The 18246-nt window shown below is 35.3% G+C and overlaps 2 protein-coding genes across 4 annotated transcripts in view; one reads left to right on the plus strand and one right to left on the minus strand.

Moving 5' to 3' along the window:
* The window catches only part of LOC127955916 (gastrula zinc finger protein XlCGF57.1-like), a 703806-nt gene that overhangs the window by 27039 nt on the left and 658521 nt on the right, over window positions 1-18246 (plus strand). The window lies entirely within an intron of this gene.
* On the minus strand, window positions 92-17923 carry LOC127955964 (gastrula zinc finger protein XlCGF57.1). 3 transcript variants are annotated; one of them, XM_052553675.1, is made up of 3 exons: window positions 17805-17923; window positions 8093-8513; window positions 92-1676 (listed from the first exon to the last, which is right to left on the minus strand). In XM_052553675.1, exons 2-3 carry the CDS (start codon window positions 8421-8423, stop codon window positions 586-588), a joined length of 1422 nt encoding a protein of 473 aa, XP_052409635.1. In that variant the 5' UTR covers window positions 8424-8513; window positions 17805-17923; the 3' UTR covers window positions 92-585. The 3 variants fall into 3 exon arrangements, with proteins under 3 accessions (XP_052409635.1, XP_052409634.1, XP_052409636.1); XM_052553674.1 differs by lacking the exons at window positions 8093-8513; window positions 17805-17923 and adding an exon at window positions 17354-17782; XM_052553676.1 differs by lacking the exons at window positions 92-1676; window positions 8093-8513; window positions 17805-17923 and adding exons at window positions 12167-12230; window positions 17354-17798.

The raw sequence follows: 18246 nt of genomic DNA on the forward strand, positions 1-18246 counted from the left end.
TCTCGTTACTACAAAGATTTGTATCAGTCATCACAGCTTTCTGACTTGCGTTCACATGCATTTTCTCACTCAGGAAATAATTTTTCACAGCGGAGGAGTTGGATTTTTTTATTCATCACTTTGTATCTATGAAAAATTCCTAAAACAATTCTAGACAATGACAATATTTATTAAAAAAACTTTTAGCAAGCAGTCTGAAGGCCATAACATGTAAATGATTTCAGTTTGACGCTCTAACAAGGGACTGGTGGTTGGGAATTGTAAATGAAATACACTGCTATACTCAACACTATACTCCAGAGAATGTATGGAAATTGTATTGTCTTGACTTTGTAACTCTCCCATGATGACCTTTTGTTACTTGTTCTCAATTAAAGAAAAACAGAATAACCTAATGTAAATACAGATTACAAAACCATGAGTTTCACATTATCATAGTTGGCTAAATGAAGTCATGTATTCAGCAGAGGTTGGTTTAAGGACACATCAAATTTTATTGCATTGCATTTACCATTTTGATAGAATAATTGTTGTTAATAATCATGATTATAGTTATCAAACTAATTGTGATTATCAGTTTAACCATTATCGTGCAGCTCTAAGCTGAAGTAAAAGTGTTTTCACACTCAAAGCACATTTATTCTTTTTTTTCACACCAGTATGTATTTTCTGATGTTTGTTCAAACTTTGTAGTAATTTAAAACTCTTTCCACACACATTACATGAATGTGGCTTCTCATTTGTATGAACTTCCATGTGTTTCTTCAGATCTGAAGCCCACAGAAATGTTTTGCCACACTGAACACAGGTGTGCCGCTTGTGAATCTTCATGTGTATCTTAAGTTTTGCTAGTTGTGTGAAACTCATCCCACACTCAAAACAAGTGTTTGTTTCCTCTGTAGTGTGGATAATCTCGTGTGCTTTCAGATGTGACGACTGACTGAATCTCTTGTCACAGTGTGAACACTTAAAGTGCTCTCTCACAACACTGTGTGTTTTCTGATGATTTTTCATATATTGTAGTTGTGAAAAACTCTTTCCACACACATGACACAAATATGGCTTCTCCTTTTTATGAGCTCTCAGGTGTTTCTTCAGGACTGTAGCCCACAAAAATATTTTTCCGCACTGATCACATAGAAACATTTTCTTTTCAGTGTGGATGTTCATGTGTTTCCTAAGGTAAGACATGTGTGTGAAACTCTTTCCACACTGATCACAAGTGAACGGTTTCTCTCCAGTGTGAGCTCTCATGTGTCGCTCAAGAAAACATTTGTGTGTGAAACTCTTCCCACACTGATCACAAGTGAACGGTTTCTCTCCAGTGTGAGCTCTCATGTGTCGCTCAAGAAAACATTTGTGTGTGAAACTCTTCCCACACTGATCACAAGTGAACGTTTTTTTTCCAGTGTGAACTCTCATGTGTCGCTCAAGAAAACATTTGTGTGTGAAACTCTTCCCACACTGAGAGCAGGTGAATGGTTTCTCTCCAGTGTGAACTCTCATGTGTCGCACAAGAAAACATTTGTGTGTGAAACTCTTTCCGCACTGAGAGCAGGTGAAAGATTCCTTGGCTCTTTTCTTTAAATCTTTCTGATTGGGTTTTTCTCCACTTTTAGCATGATTTTCCTCATCGGATTCACTCGATTCTTCTTTCTCATTATCTTCAATCAACTCTGAAACAAAAGTAAAAATAGTACATTTTCATTAAACTCCTTAAAAAAAGTGAAAAGACGTAAGAAATTAAAAGGTCATAAAAAACCCCCTGATATTACAGCAGAAAGTAGACAATTGCAATACAAAATTTTGATAATTTTGATGCAATTTTATAAACGATACATCCCTGAAACTTTCCATGAATGACATACACTGAAATTCAAATAGGCACAAATCTCAGGTTTCTAGGGAGAACTATTAAATATGCTTCATCAATAACATTAATACAAACTGTTACATCAAAGAGAGTGACCATACATTTGTGTTATGTTTTTATTTATCGCGGTTTAATCTTATTATTGTGAGGTTTCATTAACTATTTTATGTGGTGGCCGAGAAGTGCAAGACAGATTACAATTCTGAAAACAAAATAACAAATTACAAATGCAAATCTAAAAAACTAAATTCAGAAAACTCAACAACAATAAGTAAAAAAAGTAAAAGTAAAAAAAAATCAAATCAAATAAATCGGTTGAGTTCTAAAATTCCTGGTTTTAATTCATTTTGAGAGAATATTTGGGGGATTAAAAAAATGTCAATGTGGTGTAACCGTAAAAACCTTGTAACAAAAAAATTATCTGATTTAAAAAAGGTGAAATTCTCAATAAAACGAATTATAGGTGTCAAGGTGGTGTAACCACTACTCAAGTAAATGTTATCGCAGGGAAAGAGCTCTGGTGATACTAACTGCTGCATGCAAACTAAATGTGAGATAATTTGACATTTTTAGAGTATGGTCAGGTATCCTTAGGTATATGTCAAACGGTATGACCTCAGAAATACATTGATAATTCATCATTATGAAAATGAGTATTAACTTTAAAAATGACATCTCAAATATTCCCACCAAGGCCATGTTTACATCTGGGTTCATGATAATGTATGTCAAATTTGATTTTAAATTGAAACGTCATGTGGTGTAACCGGTTAAACCATTTGACTCCTATTAAAAAAACTTTCGGTTAGGGGCCATTTAGTTGAGTTTATGATGCTGATTAAAGATGTAATATAAACTAATCTACTATTTGACACAATTCTTAGATGGTGGGCCGACGGGAGATTTCTTGTTTTCAAACGACCTGTGGTGAGGGATAACCCAGTTTTTTAATATGTAATCGCTACGCTTTTCATCAAAGCAAATAAAAATTGTTGCCACTCACATACTTTGTCCATTACTATAATATCGGTAACTTTCTACAGGTTATTTTCCCGGCGAATAGAGCAAGCAGCTACGTGCAGGGTCTGACCTGCATGACGTATTTGTTGCCTTCATCCAATAGCGTGTGTGGAAAGTGTCGGTTTGTGTTTGTGAACACACTGGCGCGCTTCGCGCCCAGAATTTAAGATTGTACTATTAAGATAAGAACTATTTTACCTAATTTTGCTACATATTCAGTTTGACACTGTTACGTCCCAGGTTATAATTGTGTTTTGGGTATGATGTTGTTGCTCCCTCCCCTTCTTTCTCTCTCCATCTTTACTTTCTATTTCAGCAGGGTGACGCGGTAACGGGAGTGGTCGAATTCTGTCAATCAAGGAAAATGTTAAGTGACGACAGCGCGCGGCTTCACTAATGAGGATGCGCCATATGATTAAAGGCTGCACCTGTGCGGGAAGCGGGAGTTCTCTCGCACGCTAGAGCACTCATTCGGTCGCGACAGCACTTGCGTGCTTTGTTATTTTTGTCCTGTACTATCTTGTGTTCGGATATTACTCGTGGTAAACTGTGTTCTTTGATAACTCCATGATTAAATGGCCCATTCGATCGTTCTTCTCTCTAAGGTTTTCACCGTTTCCGATACCTGGTTGTCAAACCAATGTTAGTAAACGGGGGAAAGGAAAAAGAACAGGGGCCTGTTCTTCGTACGTCGCTAACTCAGTTAGCTGGATTTGAATGTTGACGCTTTGGCGTTATCTTGGATCATTTGGTTCTTCAAAGCTCATCCCGGAGCTGCTGTCATAGCAACAGGTCCGTAAGCTTAAACCTGCTCGGGGGCAGGTTTATTTAATGTAAACATGATTAGATCGCTTCTTTTCAACCAGAACTGATACTCAAAATATGTCTGCTACCACCACTACTTTATTACAAGAGTATTGTACTGATCCAGGGACAATAATTTAAAATAATAAAATAAAATTTAAAATTATATAAAAAAATAAATAAATATAAAAATGCTGTGTAGTCCATAACAGTCTACTATAGACACAGCCAGTTTTATTCACTGAAATATTTGTCATAAAATTATATTTCATAATTCATAATTGTATTAGAGTCTTACACACATGCTATACAGATAATAGAGTCGTGTATTATTTTGAGTGATGACTGCTATTATAAGAGTGGCTTGATGGAGCGCAGGAGATGCAGATAACATGATATTGACCCTTAAGAAACTTTCATTAATGCTGTTCTGTAACAAATCTGTCCAGATATAAAATGAAATGAATAGATAATTTCTACATTGAAATAAAAAATGTAAAGACTGCACAACTATTATAAATTGCGAATCTTAATAATTGGGAATCATGAAAAAAAATTCTAATAAAATAAAAACATGTATCTATTATAAAAGTCCAGAAATTTGTCAAGTTTTTCGTCAGGTGTCGTTTTAAATTATATGACGTCATTACATTTCCGTCTTGCCACCAGCCAATCGCTGCACTGCTGATCATGGTTTCGAGTATCGATACATATCCTCTTTTAAGCCAACACATGAACGCGCAATTATCTCAGATAACTCAATCCAGCGATACTAATCATACACAACATGCGTGTTCGAAGAACCCAATTAGCCGGATCAGGATTAGCACGATGATATCATCTTGGATGTGTCATTTGATCTCGGATGTATATAATTTGTGAAGTTATGTAAATAATATTCTGGGTTAATGTTTTGTTTGATCACTGTAATAAATAGACACTGAACCGAATTTAGGACGGGTTGTGTGATGTTGGTTTTTATTCCAGTACACGTTCAGTGTTTTAATGTTGCACCCTTTTATTTTTCCACTAGACTTTAAAAAGGGTTTGTAACAGACACAAAATGAAAATGTAGAGGCAATGTTATCCATTTGTATGGTTTTTATTTTATGTAACAACCTTTTGTCATTTCTTTGTAATCTTTAATAAATACAACCTTCTGATTTAACACATTTGACATAATGGTATGGGCTAGTTGCATATCTCCGCCATCTTGGATTTCCGGTCTTGCGAGTGTGCGTAGATATTTCCGGTTGTGCTAAACGCCAGTGCAGAGAATCGTAGAAATCCAAATATTACCTTCTATATATGTTTACAGGATTTATAATATCACTTCAAATGCAAATAAGAATTACACTGCTATTATTACTTTTCTATAAATGTTAACTGAGCCAGTGCATTTGAAACTGTGTATGTTTGGGTCCGGTGAATGAATTAAATACACTAATGTTACCTACTGTTCACAAAATTAAAATTGAACTCATGGTGTGTACACACAGATACATAATTAATTTTTACCTTACCAATTATTAAAATTTAAAAATTACTTATTTCTCGAAAATGTTTGTATTAAATTGATTAGGAATGTTCACCTTGTAAGACATGGGCTGTGATTTATCTTCACATTTCTCAATTGTGCAAACACATTAGTTTGTTTCATCATCATTTTCACAACATGACATATCTTATTATTTGACAGTCAACTTTGCATCAAACATTTTGAAATGAAAAAAAGGGCTGTAAAATAATACAACTAACACATGACTAATTTTAAGTGAATATATATATTGTTTTCCTTGTTTATTTAAGTGCTCTTTTTCTTGTTTTAAACCTAAAAACCCATGTGTTGCGTGCAAAACACAGTAGGCTTTAATTAGTATACATTTATTGTGAAATGACTATATTTCCGTGTCAATCCATGTTAATTTTTCCCGCGAACAATGCGCTGTCACTTTAATTCAGCACCTGCAGCACAGCAAAAATAGACTCGGTACGTAAACAATGGCTGCAGATTAGGGCTGCATGATGTGTTGTTTAAGCATCGATATCACGATGAATGAATCCACGACAGTCACATCGCAGGATGTGCGACGTAGGTTGTCGTAGTTGATCCGTTATTCATTAACTGTATGGGCCAGCTGCTCCCCGGCCCTTGACTAATGTGATTCGCGGATTAATTGCACAGCTTAACCATCATAGAGTGAAAGTTTATCATTGACAGGACTGAAAACCACATGCAAGTTTAACAGGGTAGAGAGAGAGAGCGCTAGAGAGAGACAGAGAGAGAGAGTGTGCGCACGAGAGAGACAGAGAGCAAAAGAGAGACAAAGAGAGAGAGCGCGCGCGAGACAGAGAGTACATTAGAAGTACCATCAATGTTTATAGAAATGTATATGGATTTATTTTGCATGTAATTTTTTTTCTTATGAATATATATGTATTTTTGTTTTGTTTGTTACTATTCTGCTATGTACAATGCTTTGGCAATATGTACCTTTGTATGTCATGCCAATAAGGCAATATGGATTGAATTGAATTGAATTGAGAGAGAGAGACAGAAAGAGAGAGAGAGAGCCCTTTTCAAACAACACGAGCGCTGTTTTGCTCTCTCTCCCTCGCGCATATTTATCAATTGACACGATGGTGTCAATGTTTAAATCATTTAAAATGAGAATGTAAGTGTGCTCACCCCATTTTTGTTTGTAAGAAAAAATATCGGAATATTTATCGCAGAAAAATAAAATATCGCAATGTCATTTTTTCTCAATATCGTGCAGCCCTACTGCAGATGCACCGCTCCTTGAACGCACGACGGACCGCAACTGCGTACAACTCGAATCCGTTAATACGCACTGCAGACAGACTATGTGTGAAACAGGCGTTACGTTAAAAAACGTAACACCAGAGCGCTGCTGTGTTTACCCTCACCCACACTTTGCAGTCGCTGCTTAGAAGTGCAACATTGTAAAGGGTCCGTCTGAAACAGTGTCATGCGGCGCAGCATAACGTTCGTTCCGAAAACTGAGTAATTAAATACATCGGTATGGCGGTATATTAAAAATGTATATCATAAACGAAAATATACACCGTTTTCGGTATGAACCGGTTTACCGCCCAGCACTAAATTCTCTGCACCCATATCTTGATTTTTTTTTTTTTATCATGCACTGTTGTTAACCCGCTTCATCACCATGTAAGCTAACGTGTGTGGCACTCCATATGCGTTTTGTTTGATTTTTGCAAAATACTCAATATTGTCAAATTGCACTTGTTAAAAAACCAATACAATATTAAATCGCAGACAATATATATTGCTCACCCCTACTAACTACAGAAACAACCTCTTAATGACACCATGTATGCTTTTCTCTCTCTCCTGTTCAAATAGGTAGATGTGTGAGTGTGTAAAACTCTACTTGGGAAAACAAAAACGAGCTCAGAGTGGAGTAACCCTTTAATGTTTAAGCATACATTGATATTAAGGGAATTGTGTGCTTCTAATTTAATATAAACGGTCTGGACAGGACCTTTTTCTACTCTAACATGTCAATGCCTCTGTGTATTAGGCTAAGATTAAAAAATAAATGATTAATTCAGTCACATTTTAATGTATTGTATCAGTCTGTTTGATTCTTGCTGCATCTAAATTGCCCGTAAGGGATCTTAATAAAGTTTGATTTGACTTGCCTTGATTTTTCTTATTATATAGGCATCTCAAGTTCCTCAAGTGTGTTTGTTGATGAACAGTTTAGTTTGACGCTGAATTTGCACATCGACTGATTCCCAGCTATAAAAGATCATGATTCTGTACTTTAGACGGTAAGTGAAACGCCATCAAACGTCTGTGTTTGGTTGGCAATCGCAGCAAGTTCTCGTCACTCTTTAGCCAAAGACTCATCACCAATCACCAATGACTTGTACATATGGGTACAGTCATTTTAAAGTTTAAGAACTTTGGCAATATAGTGCATCTTAAAGAAAAGGTCTGTATGCAAAGCCTGCTGCAAAACGGTCACTGATTTACAGTGAAATGTACCAAACAAGCAAATATTGCTCTACCTAAGACATCAACATGGTTCAAATATAACCACAGTCCTTCACTTTAAATGTGGTTTCTGCTAACGTGAAAACAAATTCAACACCGTTTAGGACTCCAAAATAAAAAGGTAAAGCCTAATAATGAAATCTCCTCAATGCTGGTTCAGTCACATTTCCATAATAACTTTAGCTAAGGATTTAAGACATTTTAATGACAGGTAAGATTTGAGGACACGTGGACGAACCACAAACAGTAAATAAAGATCAGTGGCGTGTACAGACCTCAGGGATAACAATACTTTCTCTGGGGAAACTGGCATTTCAACAGCTGGAAAAAAAATAAAATTAACCACCAACCTCCTCTTTCCTCTTCTGTTATTGTGCAGGTGTCTGGTTCGTGATTTATTCTGCACGTTTCTGGTTCTTCGTTTTTTACTACCCAGGTTTCCAGTTCCTCTTCTTTTATTTTCCAGGCTTCTGATTCCTCTTCTTTTATTTTCCAGGTTTCTGGTTCCTCTTCTTTTATTTTCCAGGTTTCTGAGTCCTCTTCTTTTATTTTCCAGGTTTCTGGTTCCTCTTCTTTTATTTTCCAGGTTTCTGAGTCCTCTTCTTTTATTTTCCAGGTTTCTGAGTCCTCTTCTTTTATTTCACTCGTGTTCTCCTCAAGCTCCTCTTTAACAAACTCCATCTTCAGCTGATACTCCTCTCTATATATTTCTCCTTGCTTCAAAACTTAGTCACGACTGTGATGATGAGAATATTTCGGAGATTTACTGACCTGATTCAAAAACTGTATTTTTCTGTTTACTGAAACTATTAATAACAGTTTGTATTAAACCAGCACCACAACAACACAACAGAGAGCGCGTGAGACGAATCTTCTTCCTCTGAGGTCTAATGGTGTTTGACAAACACACGTGTGTTTTAGCGCCACACGCTGGACTGGAGAGAGAGGCGGGAAAATTATCCTCATGATAAATACTCTAGTAATTCATAGTAAATATAGCCTAGTGTTTTTGAACCATACTTTATTTAATAAACATATATACACTAGAATGAAGTGTGTGTATATTATGGTATTCACTACACTTTGTTAATGAATGCTGCAGCATACTGTAAAATTAACAATAGTGAAAAACTGTAATAAATACTGTAGTATACTTTAGTTTTTACTACAGTAAGCTGTAGTGTATTGTAGTATAAACTGTATTATCCTATAGTTGTAGGAAAAACTAGGGTAAATAAGTTTGTTTATATTACATTATATTATATTACCACAGCAACTATAGAATTACCAAAATGAATTAATTCAAATACTTTACTATAGTACGGTTCAAAAACACTTTAGTATTTACTATAAACTACTATAGTATTTTTTCATGTGGGAACACCGGGAAAATTACTACTGCATCTGTCTCATTTCCTCATACTCACAATGATTTATATAACTGATTGAACAAATCAGTTGTATATGATTTAAGATTGTATTTCACTAGTTTCTGGTTTAGAATTTTGTGCACTGGTGCGTTGGACAGGAGGTAATATGGAACTGGGGCCCTCATCGAGGGGAGCCCACAAAAATATATTGATAATCCATAATATGATCATGATGAAATGATAATTAAATTACACAATTACCTGCTGTCAGTAGGACTACAATTTTGTAATGGGAATTTTAACAGGGAAACCCTGCCAGAAAACGTGTTTTACCCCCTGGAACGTGAAAAGCATTAGGGCTACTTCTTTTTTTTTTTTTTTCTTTTTTTTTCGTACCACTGACAATCATCAGGGATAAATTGTTAGATTTAAAATGTTATAGGCACAAATCTGATGTGTCTATAGGACTACTTGTATTTTTACTTGATTACATTTCTGAAAAAACAACAACACTTTTTACTCCTTACAATTTTATTTCATCTTGAAAAGTACATTCTATTTTTATTTGATCTTATGCACATTATTATGGTAAACAGAAGCTCAATCGTGTGTGCCTGACGTGAGAACTAAAGATCATTGTTTTCATGCATCAAACACACACACATTTCTACTTCAGTTATGACTTTCATCAGGTAAATCACTGGCTTCAAAAGATCAACACCACATCTGAGGAAGCATATTGAGGTAGCAAAGTTGTTCTGTTTTGATAGAGCCATTAGCTATTCTTTTGTGCCAATCGCTTCTCCATAGAAAGGATTATCAGTGAAGTAATCAAGTTTGGTCCATTCATTAAACAAATCTATTGTATAACTTGGACAACTGTGCCAGTTGTTTTGACTAATTTTATATGTTTGCTGTGTCTGAATTCGTTTTGAAGCTTGGAGTGCAGCATGAAACAGGACAGAATCCCATTCATTGTATTCAAGTTGAATTTGTATTGATTGGAAGATTTAAATTACACATTTTCTTTGTTCATAGAAATGCTGTGGAAAATTGACGCTGTTAAAAATAAAATGCAAGGAAAACACAAATCTTACGAGATGTCACTTTTATTTAGAGTTGGAAAACATAAAAACAAGACATTAATATTTTCCTTTGTTTTACATAGTTACGTATTTCAAATTAATTACGTATTTCAAATTATTCTAAAGTATTCAGATTAAGCTACTAAACCTGAGTAATCTAACGAAATACATTACTGACTAAAAAAGATCAAGCTGTTTGTTTCATCTTTTTCTTTTTTGCAAATACTATGGTTTTGTAAAGAGTTTTCAAATATACAGGTACTTCAAGTTCATGATATATGTACCACATTACTTCTCATCTCTTCCCAGGCATTGCTGTTGATTTAACTGGGTGATACTGTTTAAGAATAAAGCAGAACGTTTTTATCAAAGTCTCTTTGTGTCCACAGTACATTGTATGCGAAAGCTTGAACTTTCATGTTCATATTCATGCCATTTTCACAATTATGCCATTATTAATAATTATTAATAACACAGTGTTTATCAATATCTCAAAGGACCAAGTCACCACTTTAGTTGAGGGGCCACACACATGATGAAGTCATGAGATGTTAATGCTTAGTAAATATTGACTATTGTATTTGGATGTTAACAGAATTCACGTATTTCAATGTTAACAGAATTCACGTGATTTGTGCAGTGATTGGCCAATTTTGGGGCCTTGTCACCACTTTAGTTGAAGGGGCCCCACACGATGAACTCATGAGCAGCTAATGCTTAGTTAATGATGACTACAGTATTTGGATGTTAACAGAATTCACATACTATGTGCTGTGATTGGTCAGTGTTGGGGTCTGTCCATTTATCTGCAGGCTACTATGAAGAAGATATGCACCTGCTTGATAACTCATATCATATTTAATGAAAAACATTACCTCTCACATTAATTGATATACTGTTCTAGCCTGTATGCATGCATGAGATAATGTGGATTTTTGTATATTCTTTTAATAATTCAAGTAGTTCAAATTCAAATAATTCAAATAGTTTACATGCACAAAATAATGTTTTTTTTTATCATGTACCATAAGCATAGCTTTATCCACAATTATATTAATATTAATTCACACATTAATTTATGCATGAATTCATGGTAATTCTTCTACCCTTACTGTAAAGTGTTACTGAAAAAAAAAACAGATTTTTCTCCCTTTACTCGTATGTGTTTCAGTAACGTTGAAGGGACTGACAGGGACTGATAATTGCAAATGCAGATCCCAGTGTGTTCTGGTTAAATATTTATTTATTTATTGCTAAGGTTTGCATATGGTGGAGTGTCCTTAATGACAGACTTCTTAAAATGTATCCTATTACCTAAATATTAACTTTAAAAATGACATCTCAAATATTCCCACCAAGGCCATGTTTACATCTGGGTTCATGATAATGTATGTCAAATTTGATTTTAAATTGAAACGTCATGTGGTGTAACCGATTAAACCATTTGACTCCTATTAAAAAAACTTTCTATTAGGGGCCATTTAGTTGAGTTTATGATGCTGATTAAAGATGTAATATAAATTAATCTACTATTTGAAACAATTTTTAGATGGTGGGCCGACGGGAGATTTCTTGTTTTCAAACGACCTGTGGTGAGGGATAACCCAGTTTTTTAATATGTAATCGCTACGCTTTTCATCAAAGCAAATAAAAATTGTTGCCACTCACATACTTTGTCCATTACTATAATATCGGTAACTTTCTACAGGTTATTTTCCCGGCGAATAGAGCAAGCAGCTACGTGTAGGGTCTGACCTGCATGACGTATTTGTTGCCTTCATCCAATAGCGTGCGTGGAAAGTGTCGGTTTGTGTTTGTGAACACACTGGCGCGCTTCGCGCCCAGGATTTAAGATTGTACTATTAAGATAAGAACTATTTTACCTAATTTTACTACATATTCAGTTTGACACTGTTACGTCCCAGGTTATAATTGTGTTTTGGGTATGATGTTGTTGCTCCCTCCCCTTCTTTCTCTCTCCATCTTTACTTTCTATTTCAGCAGGGTGACGCGGGAACGGGAGTGGTCGAATTCTGTCAATCAAGGAAAATGTTAAGTGACGACAGCGCGCGGCTTCACTAATGAGGACGCGCCATTTGATTAAAGGCTGCACCTGTGCGGGAAGCGGGAGTTCGTTTCTTAAATATACAGGGTTAGAGCACAGCATGTAGGGTGTTTCCACAAGGTTTTTTTTTTTTTTTTTTTTACGTCGCTAACTCAGTTAGCTAGATTTGATTGTTGACGCTTTGGCGTTATCTTGGTTCATTTGGTTCTTCAAAGCTCATCCCGGAGCTGCTGTCATAGCAACAGGTCCGTAAGCTTAAACCTGCTCGGGAGCAGCTTATTTCATGTAAACAGGATTAGATCGCTTCTTTTCAACCAGAACTGATTCTCAAAATATGCTTGCTACCACCGCTACTTTATTACAAGAGTATCGTACTGATCCAGGGACAATAATTTAAAATAATAAAATAAAATTTAAAATTATATAAAAAATAAATAAATTATATAAAAATGCTGTGTAGTCCATAACAGTCTACTATAGACACAGCCAGTTTTATTCACTGAAATATTTGTCATAAAATTATATTTCATAATTCATAATTGTATTAGAGTCTTACACACATGCTACACAGATAATAGAGTCGTGCATTATTTTGAGTGATGACCGCTATTATTCGAGTGGCTTGATGGAGCGCAGGAGATGCAGATAACATGATATTGACCCTTAAGAAACTTTCATTAATGCTGTTCTGTAACAAATCTGTCCAAATATAAAATGAAATGAATAGATAATTTCTACATTGAAATAAAAAAATGTAAAGACTGCACAACTATTATAAATTGCGAATCTAAATAATTGGGAATCATGAAAAAAAATTCTAATAAAATAAAAACATGTATCTATTATAAAATTTATGTAGTTTTGTTTGCTTGGCTGTTTCCTTATAAAAGTCCAGAAATTTGTCAAGTTTTTCGTCAGGTGTCGTTTTTAATTATATGACGTCATTACATTTCCATCTTGCCACCAGCCAATCGCTGCACGGCTGATCATGGTTTCGAGTTTCGATACATATCCCATTTTAAGCCAACACATGAACGCGCAATTATCTCAGATAACTCAATCCAGCGATACTAATCATACACAACATGTGTGTTCGAAGAACCCAATTAGCCGGATCAGGATTAGCACGATGATATCATCTTGGATGTGTCATTTGATCTCGGATGTAATAAGCGACGTATGAAGAACAGGCCCCAGGTAGGATATCACGTGATATACATGTGCCAAACTGAGGTTGTCAATTTTGTATAGAACACTAGTTTAGTGACTCGTGCCGCTTGTATGTTTTCTTTGGCTGGTAGTTAGCATAGTTTATTTAGGGCGTTTTTGACGCTGAAAATTTTTATTTTATTTTATTTAGGGGTTTGTTTGTGAATATGGATGGTTGATTAAGATTAGAAGTTTTTGTTTATAGTAAGATTGGTTATGTTTTGTTTCTTTCTTTGTTTTGGCACGGTCTTGTTCTTCTCCCTTTTCCCCGTTCTTTTGTAAATCTCTATTCTTGTTTGATTATCAAGTGTATATAATTTGTGAAGTTATGTAAATAATATTCTGGGTTAATGTTTTGTTTGATCACTGTAATAAATAGACACTGAGCCGAATTTAGGACGGGTTGTGTGATGTTGGTTTTTATTCCAGTACACGTTCAGTGTTTTAATGTTGCACCCTTTTATTTTTCCACTAGACTTTAAAAAGGGTTTGTAACAGACACAAAATGAGAATGTAGAGGCAATGTTATCCATTTGTATGGTTTTTATTTTATGTAACAACCTTTTGTCATTTCTTTGTAATCTTTAATAAATACAACCTTCTGATTTAACACATTTGACATAATGGTATGGGCTAGTTGCATATCTCCGCCATCTTGGATTTCCGGTCTTGCGAGTGTGCGTAGATATTTCCGGTTGTGCTAAACGCCAGTGCAGAGAATCGTAGAAATCCAAATATTACCTTCTATATATGTTTACAGAATTTATAATATCACTTCAAATGCAAATAAGAATTACACTGCTATTATTACTTTTCTATAAATGTTAACTGAGCCAGTGCATTTGAAACTGTGTATGTTTGGGTCCGGTGAATGAATTAAATACACTTATGTTACCTACTGTTCACAAAATGAAAATTGAACTCATGGTGTGTACACACAGATACATAATTAATTTTTACCTTACCAATTATGAAAATTTAAAAATTACTTATTTCTCGAAAATGTTTGTATTAAATTGATTAGGAATGTTCAACTTGTAGGACATGGGCTGTGATTTATCTTCACATTTCTCAGTTGTGCAAATACATTAGTTTGTTTCATCATCATTTTCACAACATGACATATCTTATTATTTGACAGTCAACTTTGCATCAAACATTTTGAAATGAAAAAAAAATGGGCTGTAAAATAATACAACTAACACATGACTAATTTTAAGTGAATATATATATTGTTTTCCTTGTTTATTTAAGTGCTCTTTTTCTTGTTTTAAACCTAAAAACCCATGTGTTGCGTGTAAAACACAGTAGGCTTTAATTAGTATACATTTATTGTGAAATGACTGCATTTCCGTGTCAATCCATGTTCATTTTTCCCGTGAACAATGCGCTGTCACTTTAATTCAGCACCTGCAGCACAGCAAAAATAGACTCGGTACGTAAACAATGGCTGCAGATTAGGGCTGCACGATGTGTTGTTTAAGCATCGATATCACGATGTATGAATCCACGACAGTCACATCGCAGGATGTGCGACGTAGGTTGTCGTAGTTGATCCGTTATTCATTAACTGTACGGGCCAGCTGCTCCCCGGCCCTTGACTAATGTGATTCGCGGATTAATTGCACAGCTTAACCATCATAGAGTGAAAGTTTATCATTGACAGGACTGAAAACCACATGCAAGTTTAACAGGGCAGAGAGAGAGAGCGCTAGAGAGAGACAGAGAGAGAGAGTGTGCGCGCGAGAGAGACAGAGAGCGAAAGAAAGACAGAGAGAGAACGCGCGCGAGAGAGAGTACATTAGAAGTACCATCAATGTTTATAGAAATGTATATGGATTTATTTTGCATGTAATTTTTTTTTCTTATGAATATATATGTTTTTTTGTTTTGTTTGTTTCTATTCTGCTATGTACAATGCTTTGGCAATATGTACCTTTGTATGTCATGCCAATAAGGCAATATGGATTGAATTGAATTTAATTTAATTGAGAGAGAGAGACACAGAGAGAGAGAGAGCCCTTTTCAAACAACACGAGCGCTGTTTTGCTCTCTCTCCCTCGCGCATATTTATCAATTGACACGATGGTGTCAATGTTTAAATCATTTAAAATGAGAATGTAAGTGTGCTCACCCCATTTTTGTTTGTAAGAAAAAATATCGCAATATTTATCGCAGAAAAATAAAATATCGCAATGTAATTTTTTCTCAATATCGTGCAGCCCTACTGCAGATGCACCGCTCCTTGAACGCACGACGGACAACTCGAATCCGTTAATACGCACTGCAGACAGACTATGTGTGAAACAGGGGTTACGTTAATAAACGTAACACCAGAGCTCTGCTGTGTTTACCCTCACCCACACTTTGCAGTCGCTGCTTGGAAGTGCAACATTGTAAAGGGTCCGTCTGAAACAGTGTCATGTGGCGCAGCATAACGTTCGTTCCAAAAACTGAGTAATTAAATACATCGGTATGGCGGTATATTAAAAATGTATATCATAAACGAAAATATACACCGTATTCGGTATGAACCGGTTTACCGCCCAGCATTAAATTCTCTGCACCCATATCTTGAATTTTTTTTTTTTTATCATTCTTAATGCATTTTAATGGACTGAATTATGCAGTGAAAGGACACACTCTAAAACGTGCTCATGCACTGTTGTTAACCCGCTTCATCACCATGTAGGCTAACGTGTGTGGCACTCCATACGCGTTTTGTTTGATTTTTGCAAAATACTCAATATTGTCAAATTGCACTTGTTAAAAAACCAAATACAATATTAAATCGCAGACAATATATATTGCTCACCCCTACTAACTACAGAAACAACCTCTTAATGACACCATGTATGCTTTTCTCTCTCTCCTGTTCAAATAGGTAGATCTGTGAGTGTGTAAAACTCTACTTGGGAAAACAAAAACGAGCTCAGAGTGGAGTAACCCTTTAATGTTTAAGCATACATTGAAATTAAGGGATTTGTGTGCTTCTAATTTAATATAAACGGTCTGGACAGGACCTTTTTCTACTCTAACAGGTCAATGCCTCGGTGTATTAGGCTAAGATTAAAAAATAAATGATTAATTCAGTCACATTTTAATGTATTGTATGAGTCTGCTTGATTCTTGCTGCATCTAAATTGCCCGTAAGTGATCTTAATAAAGTTTGACTTGACTTGCCTTGATTTTTTTTATTATATAGGCATCTCAAGTTCCTCAAGTGTGTTTGTTGATGAACAGTTTAATTTGACGCTGAATTTGCACATCGACTGATTCCCAGCTATAAAAGATCATGATTCTGTACTTTAGACGGTAAGTGAAACGCCATCAAACGTCTGTGTTTGTTTGGCAATCGCAGCAAGTTCTCGTCACTCTTTAGCCAAAAACTCATCACCAATCACTTGAACATATGGGTACAGTCATTTTAAAGTTTAAGAACTTTGGCAATATAGTGCATCTTAAAGAAAAGGTCTGTATGCAAAGCCTGCTGCAAAACTGTCACTGATTTACAGTGAAATGTACCAAACAAGCAAATATTGCTCTACCTAAGACATCAACATGGTTCAAATATAACCACAGTCCTTCACTTTAAATGTGGTTTCTGCTAACTTGAAAACAAATTCAACACCGTTTAGGACTCCAAAATAAAAAGGTAAAGCCTAATAATGAAATCTCCTTGATGCTGGTTCAGTCACATTTCCATAATAACTTTAGCTAAGGATTTAAGACATTTTAATGACAGGTAAGATTTGAGGACACGTGGACGAACCACAAACAGTAAATAAAGATCAGTGGCGTGTACAGACCTCAGGGATAACAATACTTTCTCTGGGGAAACTGGCATTTCAACAGCTGAAAAAAATAAAATTAACCACCAACCTCCTCTTTCCTCTTCTGCTATTGTGCAGGTGTCTGGTTCGTGATTTATTCTGCAAGTTTCTGGTTCTTCGTTTTTTACTACCCAGGTTTCCAGTTCCTCTTCTTTTATTTTCCAGGCTTCTGATTCCTCTTCTTTTATTTTCCAGGTTTCTGGTTCCTCTTCTTTTATTTTCCCGGTTTCTTGTTCCTCTTCTTTTATTTTCCAGGTTTCTTGTTCCTCTTCTTTTATTTTCCAGGTTTCTGATTCCTCTTCTTTTATTTTCCAAGTTTCTGATTCTTCTTCTTTTATTTTCCAGGTTTCTGGTTCCTCTCCTTTTATTTCACTCGTGTTCTCCTCAATCTCCTCTTTAACAAACTCCATCTTCAGCTGATACTCCTCTCTATATATTTCTCCTTGCTTCAAATCTTAGTCACGACTCTGATGATGAGAATATTTCAGAGATTTACTGACCTGATTCAAAAACTGTATTTTTCTGTTTACTGAAACTATTTAAAACAGTTTGTATTAAACCAGCACCACAACAACACAACAGAGAGCGCGTGAGACGAATCTTCTTCCTCTGAGGTCTAATGGTATTTGACAAACACACGTGTGTTTTAGCGCCACACGCTGGACTGGAGAGAGAGGCGGGAAAATTATCCTCATGATAAATACTCTAGTAATTCATGGTAAATATAGCCTAGTGTTTTTGAACCATACTTTATTTAATAAACATATATACACTAGAGTGAAGTGTGTGTATATTATGGTATTCACTACACTTTGTTAATGAATGCTACAGCATACTGTAATATTAACAATAGTAAAAATCTAATAAATACTGTAGTATACTTTAGATTTTACTACAGTAAGCTGTAGTGTATTGTAGTATAAACTGTATTATCCTATAGTT

The sequence above is a fragment of the Carassius gibelio genome, chromosome B4 (assembly GCF_023724105.1).
Source record: "Carassius gibelio isolate Cgi1373 ecotype wild population from Czech Republic chromosome B4, carGib1.2-hapl.c, whole genome shotgun sequence".
NCBI classification, from domain to species: Eukaryota; Metazoa; Chordata; class Actinopteri; order Cypriniformes; family Cyprinidae; genus Carassius; species Carassius gibelio.